This window comes from Hylaeus volcanicus, chromosome 7 (genome assembly GCF_026283585.1).
Source record: "Hylaeus volcanicus isolate JK05 chromosome 7, UHH_iyHylVolc1.0_haploid, whole genome shotgun sequence".
Taxonomy (NCBI): Eukaryota; Metazoa; Arthropoda; class Insecta; order Hymenoptera; family Colletidae; genus Hylaeus; species Hylaeus volcanicus.
Genome location: NC_071982.1, coordinates 12,804,788 through 12,820,615, shown reverse-complemented (window position 1 = coordinate 12,820,615; position 15,828 = coordinate 12,804,788). Strand labels below are relative to the sequence as shown.

Below are 15,828 nucleotides of genomic sequence, written 5' to 3'. Positions count from 1 at the left end.
TCAACATCAGTTAGGGGTTTATTACAAATATACAATTTATTACAACATCTGTATAAAATTTGTGAGCTGAAGATAATAGAATGGCGCGATATTTTTTCGTTAGATATCTTGGAAAATTTTTCGACGAAACTTTTAAATACTTTACGACGAGGTCGTTTTTTTCTCTCGAAAGATAGTTCGTATTTAAACCAGGATCGTAAAAATATATTTTGATAAATTACATTAAAATACACGATAAAATAACGTAAGTTATTTAACATAATTAGTTAAAGCTGATCAATGTTCTACCTTGTAATGATTATAGCTTATACTGATGGGCGTAAACTAATGACATCATTATCAGCTGCTTATTTTAACAAAGAGGACATTTATACTTTAGCTGGAGAATTAGGGATGGCAGAAGTTAACTTATTGATAAAAATAAGTCAGAGTACCCAGAATGGAGGTTATTACCTTGACTTGTTAGTTCAAAATATTGAAACAATATATTAACAAAGGGTTTCGTCCAGATCAGAATAGGAAAGCAATTATTGCTACATATGTAACTGGTGGAGTTCCATCAAAATTTTCATATGAAGAATTGACCAGATTTGATCCTGAGCAGACCAAGTGTACAATCTTCAGGGCTTCCACAATAGGAAAAGGAGTTCAACATAATGACATTCAAAGTTCCTGATAGATTTAAGTCTGGGGATCCTTATGACAGCACTATTTATTATACAAGAAATTGTATTATATAGTATCTAGTTAAAAGGATATTCTAATCAATTTTTGTATTTTCTTACAGTTTACTGTTAAAAATATATATTTCTAAAAGATCCTTTTAAAATTCGTAAAAATGACGTACATAGAAGAGTTTTACTTAGTATTTGTTGGGTAGGCTACTGTAGAAGTGGCCATAGCGAGACTTCAAAGTTTGTTGGAACTAAATTTACATGTATACATTAATGATCAAAATAATGTAACTTAAGATATGTATCAGTTATTATAAAAAACTTCAAACCGATATCTTAAACATTTTTCCTTTTATAAAATTTCAAAAACGTACTAGTTTTTCATAGTCAGATTAAAATACCCTGATAAAGGATATATACATACATACATCTGGCAATAAATTTAAATATCGCAGAATTGGGTAACTGAAAATTTTCATAGAACTCAATATTACTAACCGTAATTTTGTTTAAACTAGTTCGCGTGCAACTCTTTTCTTACGCATTCATATGTATAAAATACATATTCTAACGAAATCTTGTAAGTACATGTAAAATAATTTGTATACAATAAAAGTTAAAGTTTAAAATACAATTCGTCACATACAATAATTGTGAAACGTATTTCACTTGTCTGTCGTTAAGAAATAACTTTCATTTCATTTACGAAGTAAAATCTTACTTAGCGTGCTTCTCATTAAACAATGTAAACGACTTTGTATAATTCGGCACACAAATTGTTAAAATTGACAAGTTATATGCAATTAAATGCAGGTACTTTTTTACGAGACGGTCATTTAATATATAATTAATTAATAAAGCCTTTTTTCGTACGAGAAAAGACTGTGAACGTTTCCTTCTTGTTGAGCCGAATGCGTTCTTCTTTCGAACTTTAGTTCTCCACTGTACATCATAGATCTTAAGGCAGAGGTAGATCTGGCTCCAATGTCTTGGCATCCGTGTTTAATACCACATTGCAGGTAAGGTAAGAATTTTAATACAGTTCCTTTGTCGACTATTGAACCACTCACACCTTGAGCTACTTTCAGTTTGTCCATTTCATTATGAAAGTATCTATCCATCGCGGAGCCTTGCGCGTCTTTCCTATTCATGGCTTCCAAAGAACCCATTCCTCTGTATTTCTTAAGACGCACGCCGTCACTGAAGAAATATTCACCTGGTGCTTCCGAGGTCCCAGCCAACAAAGATCCCATCATGACTGTGCTAGCACCCAAACTCAGACCCTTAATAATATGTCCAATGGACTGAATACCACCATCGGCTATAACAGGTACACCAAATCGTCTCGCGTATTCTGCAACTTTATACACAGCAGTCGCTTGCGGCCTTCCCACAGCCATGACTTCCTGAGTAATGCAAATAGATCCACTACCCATTCCAACGCGTAAGGCGTCCGCACCAGCTTCTATAAGGTTTTTAGCTTGCAAAGCTGTTACAACATTTCCTGCAATTACTTGCAACTCTGGATATTCTGCTTTAATATACTTGATCATATCAACCTGGTACCTAGAATTGCCCTGAGACGAATCCAGCACAATAACATCTACACCGGCTGTGGCAAGAAGTTGGAGTCTCTGCTTATCCGCATTACGTGTTCCAATAGCAGCACCAACTAATAGCTGCTTGTTATCATCTTTACTAGCGCTAGGATAGCTACGATTTTTCTTTAGATCCGTTCTCGCCATTAAAGACACTAACTCTCCCTTGTCATTAACAATGGGAAGTTTGCCCTTTTTAGATTTTTCAAGAATTACATTTGCCTCCTGTAGCGTCACACCAGCAGTTGCTGTGATTAGATTCTCTAATTTTGTCATTATGGATTCTAACTTTGTATGCTGTTGATTCGGCGAGCCATCTAGGAAATCAATGTCTCTAGATGTGACTATACCTAACAATTTACCCCCAACTTTTCCAGTGTCCGTGATGGGGATACCACAGAAACCATGCTCTGCTTTAACATTTAAAACATCACTTAGTGTATGATTGGGTGACAGAACAACTGGGTCCCTAATAAATCCGTGTTTATACTTCTTCACCTAGAAATAGATAAGTAGATATTTTTAACGAATTGCAGACAAGGTTAAATTTTAAAGGATGGGAAAAAATAGTGTGCAGTAGTAGATAGATGAAATTTAGAGAGTCTCTTTTGTAAGAAGAAAAAAAATGAATAAAGATAAATTGCTTAATATTAGAAAAAGATTAATTTAACGAGTATTTTTACTATTTTATTTGAACTAAGAGTAAACTTCTAAATTGTTTCATTTTTCTCGTTTTTCTAGTTCAACTATATCTGCAGTTGATACCAGTTCTCCTTGAGTTATTTACTCCATTCAAGGTGGTGAATTTAGATCTTAATGATTAGCAACGTCTATAAAATGTTTGTCTATTAATTTCCAATTAAACAAAAAAAAGAGTAAAATAAAATAAAATTTAGTTTCTTTTTACGTTTGAAACTTTTAAAGTTTCTACTGCTGAACACGAGAAAATGCGTTCTAAACTCGTGCCGGAAAACTTGTGCAAACACATTGCCAACTTTTCTGAAACGTGGAGGGGGGATCCTTTGACTCGTGCTCCAGGCAGATGTTTTTGTTTATATGATATCGCACCGTTCCGAATAAATAAACCTCGCGCGCGAAGTATGTGCACGTCGAAATTCTGATGCATATTGAAACGAGGTTTCCAAGGAGCCGTTACGAACACGCGAGAATTGCGCGGTTGTTACCAGGAGAAACAGAGATAATTTGAATTGAAATTTTATATACCTTGTGTACTTCGTTTGCTTGGTACTCTGGCGTGCAGTTGTGATGGATAATACCGATTCCGCCGCAAAGGGCCATGGCAATAGCCATGTCGGATTCTGTGACTGTGTCCATGGGAGATGAGACGAGAGGTGCCTTGAGCAAGATTCTCTTCGTCAACGGGGACACCAGCTCGACCTCGTCGGCGGTAAAATCAATGTAACCCGGTAAAATGATGAAGTCGTTGTAGGTGAGACCGTCGCCGTTGGCGAATAATTGTGCTGCCGAAAGTCCGTCATCCGGTAGCGGTACATCTGCCGGTTTTGTATTACCGATCACATAGTCTGCCATCGTCTTACTCGTTGAGATTCAACGATTCTTCCGGGTTTTTTTTTGCGACACTGTTGCAATTGTAATTAATAACGCGATTTGTGGTGCAACGAGTCGTCGATCACGTTCTTTCAGGGCTCAATGTGGCGAATATAAACCTCCCGTGGAGACACCTGATCGGAGATCACCAGGCGAAATGACCGAAATCAACGTGCGCACAGTGCCTTTGTAGTCTGCGGGTAAGTCGCGCTTCTTCGTTTCGTTCACTGGTGGCGGCACTGTCAATTACGATAAAATCGTCACCAGGGGGTCTTAATGTTGATGTAATTGTAATATGTATATATATATATCTCGAATCCACGTTTTTTAGTTGATAAAAGTTTGGTAGATAGCGTTAAGTAGCGATAGCTGTGACGCCAGACGCTTCTCACGCATGCGCGTTGAAGTGGGCGCGCTGGACTGTAATTATAGGAAACGGTACGGTGGTCCCAGTTCATTATACTTGTTTGTTTGTTCGTTTGATAAGGGTACGCAGTATATTTTATGTTAATTGTTGCACCTATTACTCCAGCTTGATTAATGATACTGAAATGCTGGTCTAATGACTACTGACTACTGAATTGTAATTTTTGAAAGATGACGAATCCTCGAATAAAGTTTTAATTGTAAACACCCATATAGTATACAAATATGCGAGAATGCAGAATCAATTACAAAAATACTTGTCTGTTACAAAACAAATATCAATCAATAAAGAACAAACCATAGTAAAACATTTTGAAGCTCGTACATGATGTGCGCTCGTCGTTAATTTATGCGATATTGTTGCATTTCTTACATGCATGCTAGAAATCATTATATAAAATTTAATATCGGTTCATTTAGAGGGTTTGCGTGTATTATAATTTCGTCTGTAATCTTACTGGATAGAAAAAAATTTGTTTTACACCAGCGAAAATACCACCAAATGCTTCGTTAAATGATGATAACACATAATCCACAATAAATTCCAGATAACCTAAATTTTCGTAATCGTCGTATTCTTCGTGATAAAAATATTCGTACAACATTGGTAGGAATATTATTAAGATGTACATCATACCACCAAAAAAAACTGGAAATAAGAGAAAATAATTATTATATATAATGTATATATAAATGTAATTATTAATTGAGCATAATAAAGAACACAGTTTTAAACTATGTACTTACTGATAGATTTAAGTTCCAGAAATTGTTTGTCATTTTCTTTAGTTTGTTTAGATCTCAGTTTATTAAGTAAGGGTTCATCGTTAATAAAATTTGACATCATATTATTTGCACCAACACTGTGAGTATTAGCCATAGGGTCTGACAATGATTTCATGTTTCCATTACAATGTAACCGGGTTGTCTCCACAATATCTGATTGATGATTTGAATCTCTATACAATAGAGAAAATAAAATCAAATTTTAATATAATGATTTATTTCCTAAAGGAACTGAAACAAACGTTTTTTTCTAGTGTACCAATCATTTATATAACTTACAGTGCTTTATTGATCATGCTAGAAAGAGCTGTACAGTGTTGTAGTGTTTGAAGTTCTGGATTCAGTTTTAATTGATTTCGTAATTCTTTATCATATGTTTCATCTGCTTCTCCCTTCTTAGTTTTTGGTCCATCTATTGTTAGTTGATAGAGATGTTGCTCCACGGTCCCTGTATTTTTTATTTTGTGTCTTAATCTGTTATAATACTCCCAATAACTTTTATTCAATAATTCTTGGGTCTTAGGAGAAATGCCTTTTGGACTTTCAATTGTACCATTCGATCTAGGAGAAATTTCACATTTACATTTATTATTTTTTAAGCCTGTTTTTGATAGACTCCTGATCACTTCCTGACCTGAATCAATCCCATCAACATTTTGCAAATAACTTTGCTCGTTCAAATTTAAATTACTTTCGATTTGTGCATTTCCATTCTTCTCATGTATGGGTAACTTGACATTAGAATGAAGACCAATCTTTCTCATCCTGTGATTATTAAATTTGCGGATGTTCATTTGGCTACATTTATGTTTATTATATTGACAATTAGGCCACACTAAAGTATAGTCGGAATCTACCAATGCAGAGTGAGAATTCTTTTGAAAATAAGATTTTGCTTTTCTAGAAAATTTTGCTGATGCCTTTTTTTGTTTAAAAGTGATATGCGGTTCGGAACTCCGGCAGAGCTTTTTTGTACAATCATTTTTTATGCAAGACAAATTTTGTTCAGATTTATTTCTTGCTGCTACTTGATACATAGATGGTTTATGTTCTTTTGAACGAGGCACTGACTGAGGATGATTTTTTTCAGTTAATATGACATTCTTTTGATCACAGTTCATGTTAATCCTGTTAGTTTTTATTGTAGATTTACTGATACCATTAAACTCCTTCCTCTGGATACTTTTTTTTGGAATAAATTCTGAATCTGTCGTTTCTTCGCCACTAGTGATGCATACAGTTTTCTTCGTATTTTGAAAAATATTATTATGTATATTTCTTTTAACAATACTGGGAACATAGTACTCGGAATCGCTAGATTCTTGTTGTTTTCGCTGAGATCGCGTGTTTTCTAATTTTTCGGGTATATTTGGATTCACTGAAATATTGGTAATGCTACCATTTAGTTTTAAACAGTTTTCTCTACTTCTATCAGATACTGTATTTTGTACTTTTAATTTGTTTTCCTTCTCAATGGCACAGACATTTTTCTCTTCGGTAGTTTTATTTCCAGCATCTGGAAATACATTTTCAGGATAATTACTACCATTACTGAGAGGTGTATTCATATTTTGCATTTGGTCTGGAATTATGTGTTTCAAGGATTCTGTATTAGAGGAATGCAAAGATTGTTCTGCTTCTTTTTTTATTAAAGATACAGTTTCAGTTTGGTTTCTTTGTTCTAAATTACTCAAACACGGTTGCAGAATATTATTTGTTCCTATAGTAGGTATTTGCAACGGTATGTTTTGATAAGTTAGAACTGGAACTTGTAAATTGTAACATTGTTTTAGATATTCTTGAGGTAATGTGATCGTATCAACGTGTATCGCATTTAATGGATGCGGTTGAAGTTTCTTGTCTAACACATAAAATAACTGTCCATTATTTTCCTAAATACATTGAAGTAACATTAGAATTTATTCTGTTAATTTTTATTAAAAATGTAATTATGAAACACGGGGATATATACTTGCATTGGTAATGGATTTACATCCACCTGTGTTTTTACATCATTCATTGTTGATCTTGAAGTGTTAGTCAAATTTTTAAATTCTGAACTATCTACACAACTCTTTTGTTCTAAAATTGTTTCTTTATTGATATTAACTATGTTATCTTCCTTGGAATTCTGAACGCAATTACTTTTATGAAACTGAAATCCACAAGATACTGTTATAATTAGTATTGTCGGTTAAGTAATGTGCTTACCGTTTCTGTCTTAATCTCTTCAGCTTTTTCTGTTCCGCGAGAGTTTGCCGTTTCCTGTATTTTCATTTGTTGCCTATATTAAAATTGTAATTGTAGATGTTAACAAATTGAATACAAATAATAACGATATATACTATTTTCCATTAAAAGTGAAGTGTACACATTAATGTCCCTCTCAGGTACTGTCTCCACTAATTCTCCATTATGCAAAGGTTCTATAGAGTTAGTGAGGTCAGAATGGTTCGTTTTCTTCTCTAATGATTCAGTTGGTGTAACGTGATTCCTTTTAGTATTGGTTACTCTGCTCAAAAATACATCAACAACTTTTTAAATTGGTCATGTTTATATTTACGTGGGGAAGAAAGAAGACTACTTTTTAAAACGAGGATCAACGAAACCAGGCTGTCGTTTTAAAGTGTGCATACTTGAGGTAACTCTTTGGCAATGAAAGGATGAATATGCACTATCTCTGGTTATTGTAGATTTAGGTGATCTGAAATTTAAAATACCTACGTTCAACTTACCGTTAACGTGACTCATGTAAAATTTAGGAAATGCAAAATTATGATTTACTGATTTAGTGGTGTTTGAACCACAGTGCGGCTCTTTCTAGGTGTCCCAGTAAAAGTGATTATACATGGAGGTTCAATGGTATCGTTAACATCATCGGCTAATTTTCTCTGTGGTATTTTCGGCCAGGAAGGATCAGCTGGTATCCTAAAATTGTTTAGAATTAGCGAAAATAAATCCTGATATAAATATTTTAACTTAAAAACTTACCGCAACGATCCTGCATTGTATCTTTGTGAAATTGGTATTAAGTTTTCACTATTTACTGAAACGATATGCATCATTTGCATCTTAAATTATTATCGAATAAAAACATTTTAAATTAATTTTACCTTTAATGTTCAACTGCAAGGCATTTGTTTTATCTTGATATGCCATGTTGAAGCAGTCATACATTTCAAAATTTTTTACTTTTCTGTTGAGACATTTGTAAACATTATTCCCGAACTAATTGTCTAAATTATTAATGTTAAAAGAAACACAAAAACTGTATAGGTTCAACGTGAATTTCATGTTTCACGGAATGAATAATTTTATACTTCAAGTGGGACTATTCTTGTTTTCCTGAAGTCAGATGTTTTGTCTATGCATATCTAAGAAAATTTGCATTTTTGGGAACAATTAAATTTTTTTATTTTTAATAAGTATTCAATAGCTTCCTGTACAAAAAGATCTCAGATGGTATGGTAATCAGTCATTTCGTTTTATTAATGACAATATGTATTTATATAATATGTATGTAATTTTAATCTTAATTTTAAAATATTGTATGTACAATAAATATACAACTGTAGTAGATGCAGGAACAATTAACTATGATCTACATCAGTATTTTATAGCTTGATTTATGTTACACTAAGTTGAAGTATATTTGCGCACCATAATAATTATATCACAATATCAAGCTAACAGTATTATATTTATGTATAGTGATTCTTTTTTTTTTCTTTTTTTTGCAAAATATTATAATAAATTTTCTTACTTAACAAATGTAACTCTTTTATCGTGTACATGTATGCATATATGTGCAAGTTTTAAATCTGTATAAACATTATAAACATGTAACACATGTTCAAGATTCCTTTTTAAACCTTCTTGTTTTTTTGTATAATAAAGAAAATTGTGCGCATTGCCAGTTAAAAAAAAAATATCAACATTTTATCAATAAATCATATAATCAATTTAATAAATTATACTTGTGTATGAATATGTGTAACCTCATGAATAAATATATCAATTACAGACATTATGGTGTATGTAAAAACTACTTAAACAAAGGAATGTTTCAGTATAATTATTTTGACTAGATTTGAGAAAGATGATGTAGTTATCACTCTTATATAAAAGTTGTATGCCATAAAATGTATCAATGTTCAAGTTTTTCTTCGCCATCATATTTGTTAGTATTACTGAATACTGAATTTTAAATTGGTCCAAGATCTAAATATATCTTTCTTTGTTTCTGTCTTATGTCATTAAAATTGCACAAACATCTCACTGACATTGTCTTAGAGTTTAGGGCATACTTCATTTTAGATAAATAAATACATAATACCAACAGATATTTTCATGGGACAATATAAATTAAATTATTTACTTTCTTAATCTTTTACTGTTCTTCCAGTTTTTTTTTTTTTAAGTGAGTTTTAAACAATGACAAGATAAATAATCGTGTTAAAAATTTACCAAAATAATACTTTAAATAAAGGATACTAATAATAACAGTAACAATAATTACAACGTAATTACTACCAATTTTAAATGTTACTCGCTACAAGATATAATGTAAGTAGGTAAGTACCCTTTAGTTTCTCAGCCTTTTTTTTTTTATAATGGAGGTATATGTGATTTTTCTACAAAGATCGAGAAATCAAAGAGTCTATTACTTTTACTGTTACTTTTACCAGGTCTCTCCAAATTATGTATGCAAATAATTCATCTCTATTCAATGTAGCTTAATATACAAGATACAAGTGTTTAGCAATGCATATACTTGGATAAAAATATAACATTATGTACCAATAGAAACTTAATGTCTTCAACGAATGTATCACAATCTACATGTTTTATATCTCATAAAACATCGTAATTAACCTTCAATTCATATACTACAACTTTCTTTAAAAATATACAATGAATACAAAAGCTAGATACATTCCTTAATAGCCTTAATTCTGTATGTTTTGTAAGATTACAATAGTAGATTTGACTCTTCATAATTTTTATAAGAAAAATAATATAGTCACGAAGAGACTGTTATCGACATTACGATATACTTAAACAAAAGTCTGAGAATTAATTTTGTGTTCAAAGAATATGTATATCGAACAATGCGCAATTATTGTCTGGCAGTATTGTAATATTCTGCGTAAAGGTAGAATCTAATTTTTATGGCAAATCATTACGGTAACGTATGCATTGTAGAAAGAAGAGCTATCGACTATTATTTTATGTTTAACATTGCTTGGATAATCTTCGTGAAAATGCTTTTTAGTTAAATATGCACAGATCATTCAGTTTAAAATATATACAGAACCCTCTCGTCGTAGGAGGTAACTATATCAAGACATATATACGGTACATTGATAACGTTTTATGCTTGTAGATGAAGCATTTGTTGTTAGGTGTGTGGAAAATATACATACATAAAACACATTTATTACATAGTTTCTCCGTTATTGTCGAGTTAAGCCTCGTGTTCACCGTTATTTATTCCTATAAGCGATTCTGTTTGCTCTGCTTCAAGATCTGGTATTCTAAAATAAAAGAACACCGCGTTTATTACAATAGCGTCAGTCGAAATAGGATCCACATACGATTATTTCTTTTTCACACGTAAATACCTTGTCGATCTATTTTTTCGACAAATCCAAATGTAAATCCTCTTCATCAAATCCATGACTGGATCCCAATTATCGTAATAAGATAGAAGAGATACAGTCAGAAATGCTAAAAGCATTGGAATAGTTCCTAGATAGAATATGTAAGGGTACTCGACCTTTTTTAATAACACATCAGCTATCATCGACATTGGCATTGTTAAACTAACCCCAAGAGTTGCTATGAGGGACGATGTTAAAAAACAGCCCCTACAAATACAAAATAATAGTATGCGATAAGATGAATTAGTGCAAATATTTTTTTCATAAACGTACCATAGCCAAAGTACTTCGCTTAGAACAGTACCAATCAGACCATTAATGATTAGAAATGTCCACTGGTGAGTATCTGGCCATTCGAATACTTCCCAGTGGGCGTAATGAAGAATAAAAAACAATGGCCACAGAAGCGTCAGATTAAAAAGCCCGACAAACCCGAAAAACATTGGAATATCCATTTTATCTTCGTGATCTACTTTCCGTTTTAGGAATACAATGTAAGCTGCATAAAAAAATGCACTGACTAGCGCCAATATTATGCCTGTGGGTATCTTATTAGTTTCTATCGTTAAATCCGAAAGACCAACTAATACCTACGGATTAAAAAGAAACTCTTTACTTTATTTGGAAATTGAATTCTTAAAAGTTATATCGCGATTTTAACCATGCTTGCTTTTCTTGTAATGTAAGATAATACATACTAGCCCAAGAATGCTGACAGACACAGCAACTAACTTGGACAGCGTAAATTTATCTCCTCCATTGCTAGGAAAAACAGCAGCGAGGAACAAAGTAAATAAACTCGAAGTTGATGACAGTACTGTTACAACTCCTGCTTCGGTCTTTGCTAATGATATCTGATAAGTATAATTAGCCATAAACCACTGCAACATAAAATATTTGTATTAATATAACGTATGCGTGGTTATTGTGAATCGCTAAATTGTTACGTACAAACAAACAAAACATAAGCGCAATCTTTGCAACTTTTTGAACACAAAATTTATTGGCTTGCCGCCTCGCGTGTTCCCCAGCTCTTAAGCTCGCTTGATAGCTGAGCCTCGCTAATAATGCTTCGGTAGCATCGCATTCTGACATGTGTCGGACTTCTGCTAACTTACTAAATCTCACAGAACGTATAGACGAATCGTCGCTTTCTGTGCCCGAAGAACGATCACACTGGTCTGGCGTTTTTATTGGAACGAATGTTGGATCGCTCTGAAGTGGTATATGTTTTATTAATGAATTATTTTAAACGGAAAAATTCGTAGTGTATTTTTACCTACCAAACTAGTATTGGCTTCTGAATAAAAGTTATCATCTTCCACGTTAGGATCTATGAACTAAAAAGTAATAAATTAAGCGAAAAGGAGTATAGGAATAATTTCTTAATAGAATTTGTAGTGAAATAATACCATGTATGTTGCTGGTTTGTTACACTGATCCCGCCATGGAGGCCAGAAACATAAACCAAGCAAATAAAGCGTAAACATTGATGTTTTTACATATGTACTAAAAAATGGCTTTTCGAAAGCTGCTTCTCTATAAATATACTAAAATGTAAAAGGAATGTTATTAGATTGAGTTACATTCTAAAAGTTTTTAAGTAATATTTGAAGCAACTCTTACTTTAGTTAGCTCAGAACTGGAGACCCAAATTATATCGACTAGTAGTAAAACTAACAGTCCGAGGACTAGCCTCTGAGATTTATTCATCATTGCTGCAAGTTTGTGAGGATCCTCCGCCATCCCCTGCTGTCTGCGCTGTCTTAATTCTACAGAGCAGCTCATAGTGTATCCAATACCTCTTCTCTTCTTAATTATGGCATCATGGTAAAATTGAATACTGAAAAATCATTGAACATGCTGAATATATGTTTATTTTGCCGAATAGTACGTGAATTCTCGAGTGTATGTGAAACTTAATAACTGTTAACTAAAAAACATTTCAAGACATGCATTAAAAAGAATGAAAGATATCTCAAACAAAATAAAATGTTTCCTTATAATTCAGGAACTGTTGATCCTTAAATCCAAGCTTGCATACTCTTTTTTCTGTAGTTTGACAAGTATTATACGCAAAGTTTATATTTACTTTTGCATATCTATAACGATAGAAAATCGAGTAATAAAGAATACCAAGTTAATAACATAGCAATTTAACATACATGGAGAAGTACACACAGATAGCATGCCCTGACAAATATAAATTCAAATATTTGAGTGTTTACTTTCAACATACTTCTAATACTAAAAGATCTTCACGATAAACAAGACAAAGGAGACACATGTTGCACAATAATTGTCACGTGAATAACTGGAGTGTGTATCTGGAATGTAACAGAACAGAGACAGGAAGTAGAGGAAGAGGATTAAAACGAGGGACAAAAAAACAATGTTCAAGGTTTCACTACTTTAATGTTCTCTTTACAAGTTCACGATGATGATTGTGTTCGATGAGTAACGTGCTATAAAATTCATAAAGTGTGTACGTCTATAAAAACTATTTATTGGTTTTACGACTGATAACAGGTGGATAAGCGACAAATGTATGAAACTTTAGTCGTGTGTAAGATAACCTATAAAAGTAGCCACGAGGGTGAATAAACAACGACCCAACGTGACATTCGTACGGATTATCAACGAATAATCGACTCACAATTAACGACAACCCTCAATTTTCCACTGGCGACAAAATACATGGACTCGCTGTTTCTCTACATCTTAGTATCACGAAACCATGAGCATCGCATGCTGCTCGATCGACTACAGATCGAGTATAAGAACGTCGATGTTTTACGCGCCGATTTCCGGTATTATCCGCACGATATTTCGACAATTATTCCGCGATCCCCTCTCTGGTATTATTTAAATGCGATAACACTTTAACATTTCCGTTGCATTATCGCGTAGGAACAACTATCCGTAACCATGTTGATGCGCCGATGACGTCCCGTAATTTTTGTTATCACTTCGATGGCGCTACGTGTCAGCGTACTTTTCATGCCAGATGGACATTCTTATCTGCAGTGATAACAGATTTGAATGGCGAATAAAAGATACAAGACTGTTCATTTGTCAATTTTAATTGCGGGATGGAATTAAATTTGAACGAAGCGAAACTGAAGTGCGCAACTTGAATAAATTCTATTCTAAGAAAGTAAATAAAGTATAACGAATTTTCGCGTGTTTTTGCTTAGCTACATTATTTCTTCTTAGGATTATTCAACCTTTTATTGAATAATGATGAGGGATTCTTTCGTATAAAGACTTATTTTTTAGAGCAACTAAATTGAAATTTTATACGAGCGATAAATCTCGCGATCCATGTTATATTTTTGCTTAAAAAAATTCAAAGTTACAGTTAAAGGCAGAATAAATATATACTAAAAATTTGGAAGCTCTGTGTTTTTTCATTTCGTTATAAAAAATTCCGAAGAAACCTTAAAAAGAACGGTCGTCACACGGGATGACTCCCTTAAGACTTATTTTTTAGAGCGACTAAATTGAAATTTTATATGATAATTTGATTGGTAGGGTATCGATAATAATAATAGCCTTCTTTTATAAACTTTTAAAATATCGAAGTTTCTCTTGTGGGTTCCCGCTATTTTCCATCAAATAAATAGCCGTCTATCGGTGAATTAACCGAACTAATTTTCGGAGTATGGTCAGCGCCTCTATCGGGAAAACGTTCAAGTTTGTCGTGGAATAGTTCCTATTTGTTTCGCTAGACGGCGCCATTTACGTGGTAATTTACCGACATTATGGTAATATACCGATAGGTGTCGGTAAAAAACAGTGAAATCAGCGCCATCTAACGGCGAAGAAAGGAACTACCCACGACAAACTTGAGCGTTTTCCCGATAGAGGCGCTGATCGGAGTCCGAAATTAGTTCGGCATGTTCACCGCTAGATGGCGCCACCAAATTCCCGCGGGAAATTTGAATGTCTTTTTATTTTATTCTTGTAAGATCTCTTTTTAAACGACGCTAGTCATTTTACAATAGAAATCATTACTATAAATGTTCAGTTGATGAATATGTGATCAAGTCACAACAAATTTTCGCGTGGTTTTATTTAGCTATATTGTTTTTGTAGCTTAATCGTAAGCTCAAGCTACAAAGCAACCCTTTACTATATAATATGCTCGATCTGGAATAAAAATCGTTTGGATAAATTTTAGAATGAGATAACTGCTAGATTTGCGTGTGATATTTTCCTGTGAAGGCATCTCATAACTTTAGACTATTTATATAAATATATATATATACATATATATAATATTTAGAGTGAATATTAATTAATTTATTGACTGGATTCGCGCAATAGCAGATCGAGATAATTTCGTGTGAAGGAAGCTTAAACTAAGGGTTGTCATGACGAATAATAGCAACAACATACCCTCGAGCCTTCTGGGACAGCACTCGTACTATGAACAGTTGAAACGCGCCTGTGCAACGTTGTTTTTGTGTTCCAAGAATGGCTAACAATATGCTCAGCAATGGTCGTATCCAGCAACAAACCACCGTTTCGCAACAACCAAGCAACGACAAGGGAAAGAAAGGTGTTATTTTCCGGAATTTCACGAACGTTATACGAAACGTGTCACTCGTGAGCGCGATGACATTTTTATCAACGACGCTCGATTAAAGTTGGATCGAAACTGCAGTTGATAAAAGATAAGAACCTAAAATGACAATAAATCATTCGATTAGAATACTTTATATAATGATAATGAGGCGATGACGGTTAGTAGACGGTGTTAGTAAACATTGTCGATTAAAAATGACGCTAACAGGGCCGTATCATCGATCGATGAGTGGTTCTACCGTATTTTTTTGACGGTTATTTCGGAATTTTTTATAGCGAAATGAAAAAACACGGAGCGTCCAAATTTTTATTGTACATTTATCCAGCCTTCAACCGTAACTTTGAATTTTTTTAAGTAAAAATATAACGTGGATCGCGAGAATTTATGAAATTTATCGCTCGTATGGCACCTGCAGTAAAAAAAAACGATAGGTGAACGGCGTCCATGATTCCGGCAGATTGGCTAATCTGAAATAAAAAAAAACAAATTGCACGTTAATCTGTAGATGGATGGCTATCGCC

General features: G+C 33.3%; 4 protein-coding genes and 1 long non-coding RNA gene across 8 annotated transcripts in view; 2 read left to right on the top strand and 3 right to left on the bottom strand.

Annotated features, from left to right (window-relative positions):
* The first annotated feature begins 52 nt into the window (after positions 1 to 52).
* On the top strand, positions 53 to 681 carry LOC128879239 (uncharacterized). The gene is made up of 2 exons (XR_008457589.1): positions 53 to 244; positions 305 to 681. It is a non-coding gene; the product is annotated as an uncharacterized LOC128879239 (long non-coding RNA).
* On the bottom strand, positions 183 to 4,297 carry LOC128879227 (inosine-5'-monophosphate dehydrogenase 1b). Its single transcript, XM_054128178.1, has 2 exons — positions 3,497 to 4,297; positions 183 to 2,770 (listed from the first exon to the last, which is right to left on the bottom strand). The coding sequence occupies exons 1-2, from the start codon at positions 3,821 to 3,823 to the stop codon at positions 1,526 to 1,528; spliced, it is 1,572 nt and encodes a 523-aa protein (XP_053984153.1). The 5' UTR covers positions 3,824 to 4,297; the 3' UTR covers positions 183 to 1,525.
* A 149-nt stretch (positions 4,298 to 4,446) lies between these two features.
* On the bottom strand, positions 4,447 to 8,449 carry LOC128879222 (uncharacterized). The gene is made up of 11 exons (XM_054128161.1): positions 8,167 to 8,449; positions 8,045 to 8,099; positions 7,838 to 7,981; positions 7,638 to 7,757; positions 7,425 to 7,565; positions 7,265 to 7,337; positions 7,026 to 7,208; positions 5,333 to 6,945; positions 5,015 to 5,226; positions 4,726 to 4,916; positions 4,447 to 4,647 (listed from the first exon to the last, which is right to left on the bottom strand). Exons 1-11 carry the CDS (start codon positions 8,228 to 8,230, stop codon positions 4,615 to 4,617), a joined length of 2,829 nt encoding a protein of 942 aa, XP_053984136.1. The 5' UTR covers positions 8,231 to 8,449; the 3' UTR covers positions 4,447 to 4,614.
* Positions 8,450 to 8,555: 106 nt separating this feature from the next.
* On the bottom strand, positions 8,556 to 14,076 carry LOC128879228 (solute carrier family 35 member F5). Of its 3 annotated transcripts, none has more exons than XM_054128180.1 (9): positions 13,373 to 14,076; positions 12,343 to 12,559; positions 12,129 to 12,266; positions 12,000 to 12,056; positions 11,668 to 11,931; positions 11,415 to 11,597; positions 10,990 to 11,306; positions 10,678 to 10,923; positions 8,556 to 10,590 (listed from the first exon to the last, which is right to left on the bottom strand). In XM_054128180.1, exons 2-9 carry the CDS (start codon positions 12,502 to 12,504, stop codon positions 10,521 to 10,523), a joined length of 1,437 nt encoding a protein of 478 aa, XP_053984155.1. In that variant the 5' UTR covers positions 12,505 to 12,559; positions 13,373 to 14,076; the 3' UTR covers positions 8,556 to 10,520. The 3 variants fall into 3 exon arrangements, with proteins under 3 accessions (XP_053984155.1, XP_053984154.1, XP_053984156.1); XM_054128179.1 differs by lacking the exon at positions 13,373 to 14,076 and adding an exon at positions 12,956 to 13,042; XM_054128181.1 differs by lacking the exon at positions 13,373 to 14,076 and adding an exon at positions 12,882 to 12,900.
* A 1,050-nt stretch (positions 14,077 to 15,126) lies between these two features.
* LOC128879288 (Bardet-Biedl syndrome 4 protein homolog) overlaps positions 15,127 to 15,828 on the top strand; it is an 18,945-nt gene continuing 18,243 nt past the window's right edge. The window contains exon 1 of one of the 2 annotated variants that reach the window (XM_054128286.1): positions 15,127 to 15,280. In XM_054128286.1, the coding sequence (XP_053984261.1) occupies positions 15,196 to 15,280 (85 nt within the window). In that variant the 5' untranslated portion in view covers positions 15,127 to 15,195. The remainder of the gene's footprint in view (positions 15,281 to 15,828) is intronic. The other variant, XM_054128285.1, reaches the window with a different exon arrangement.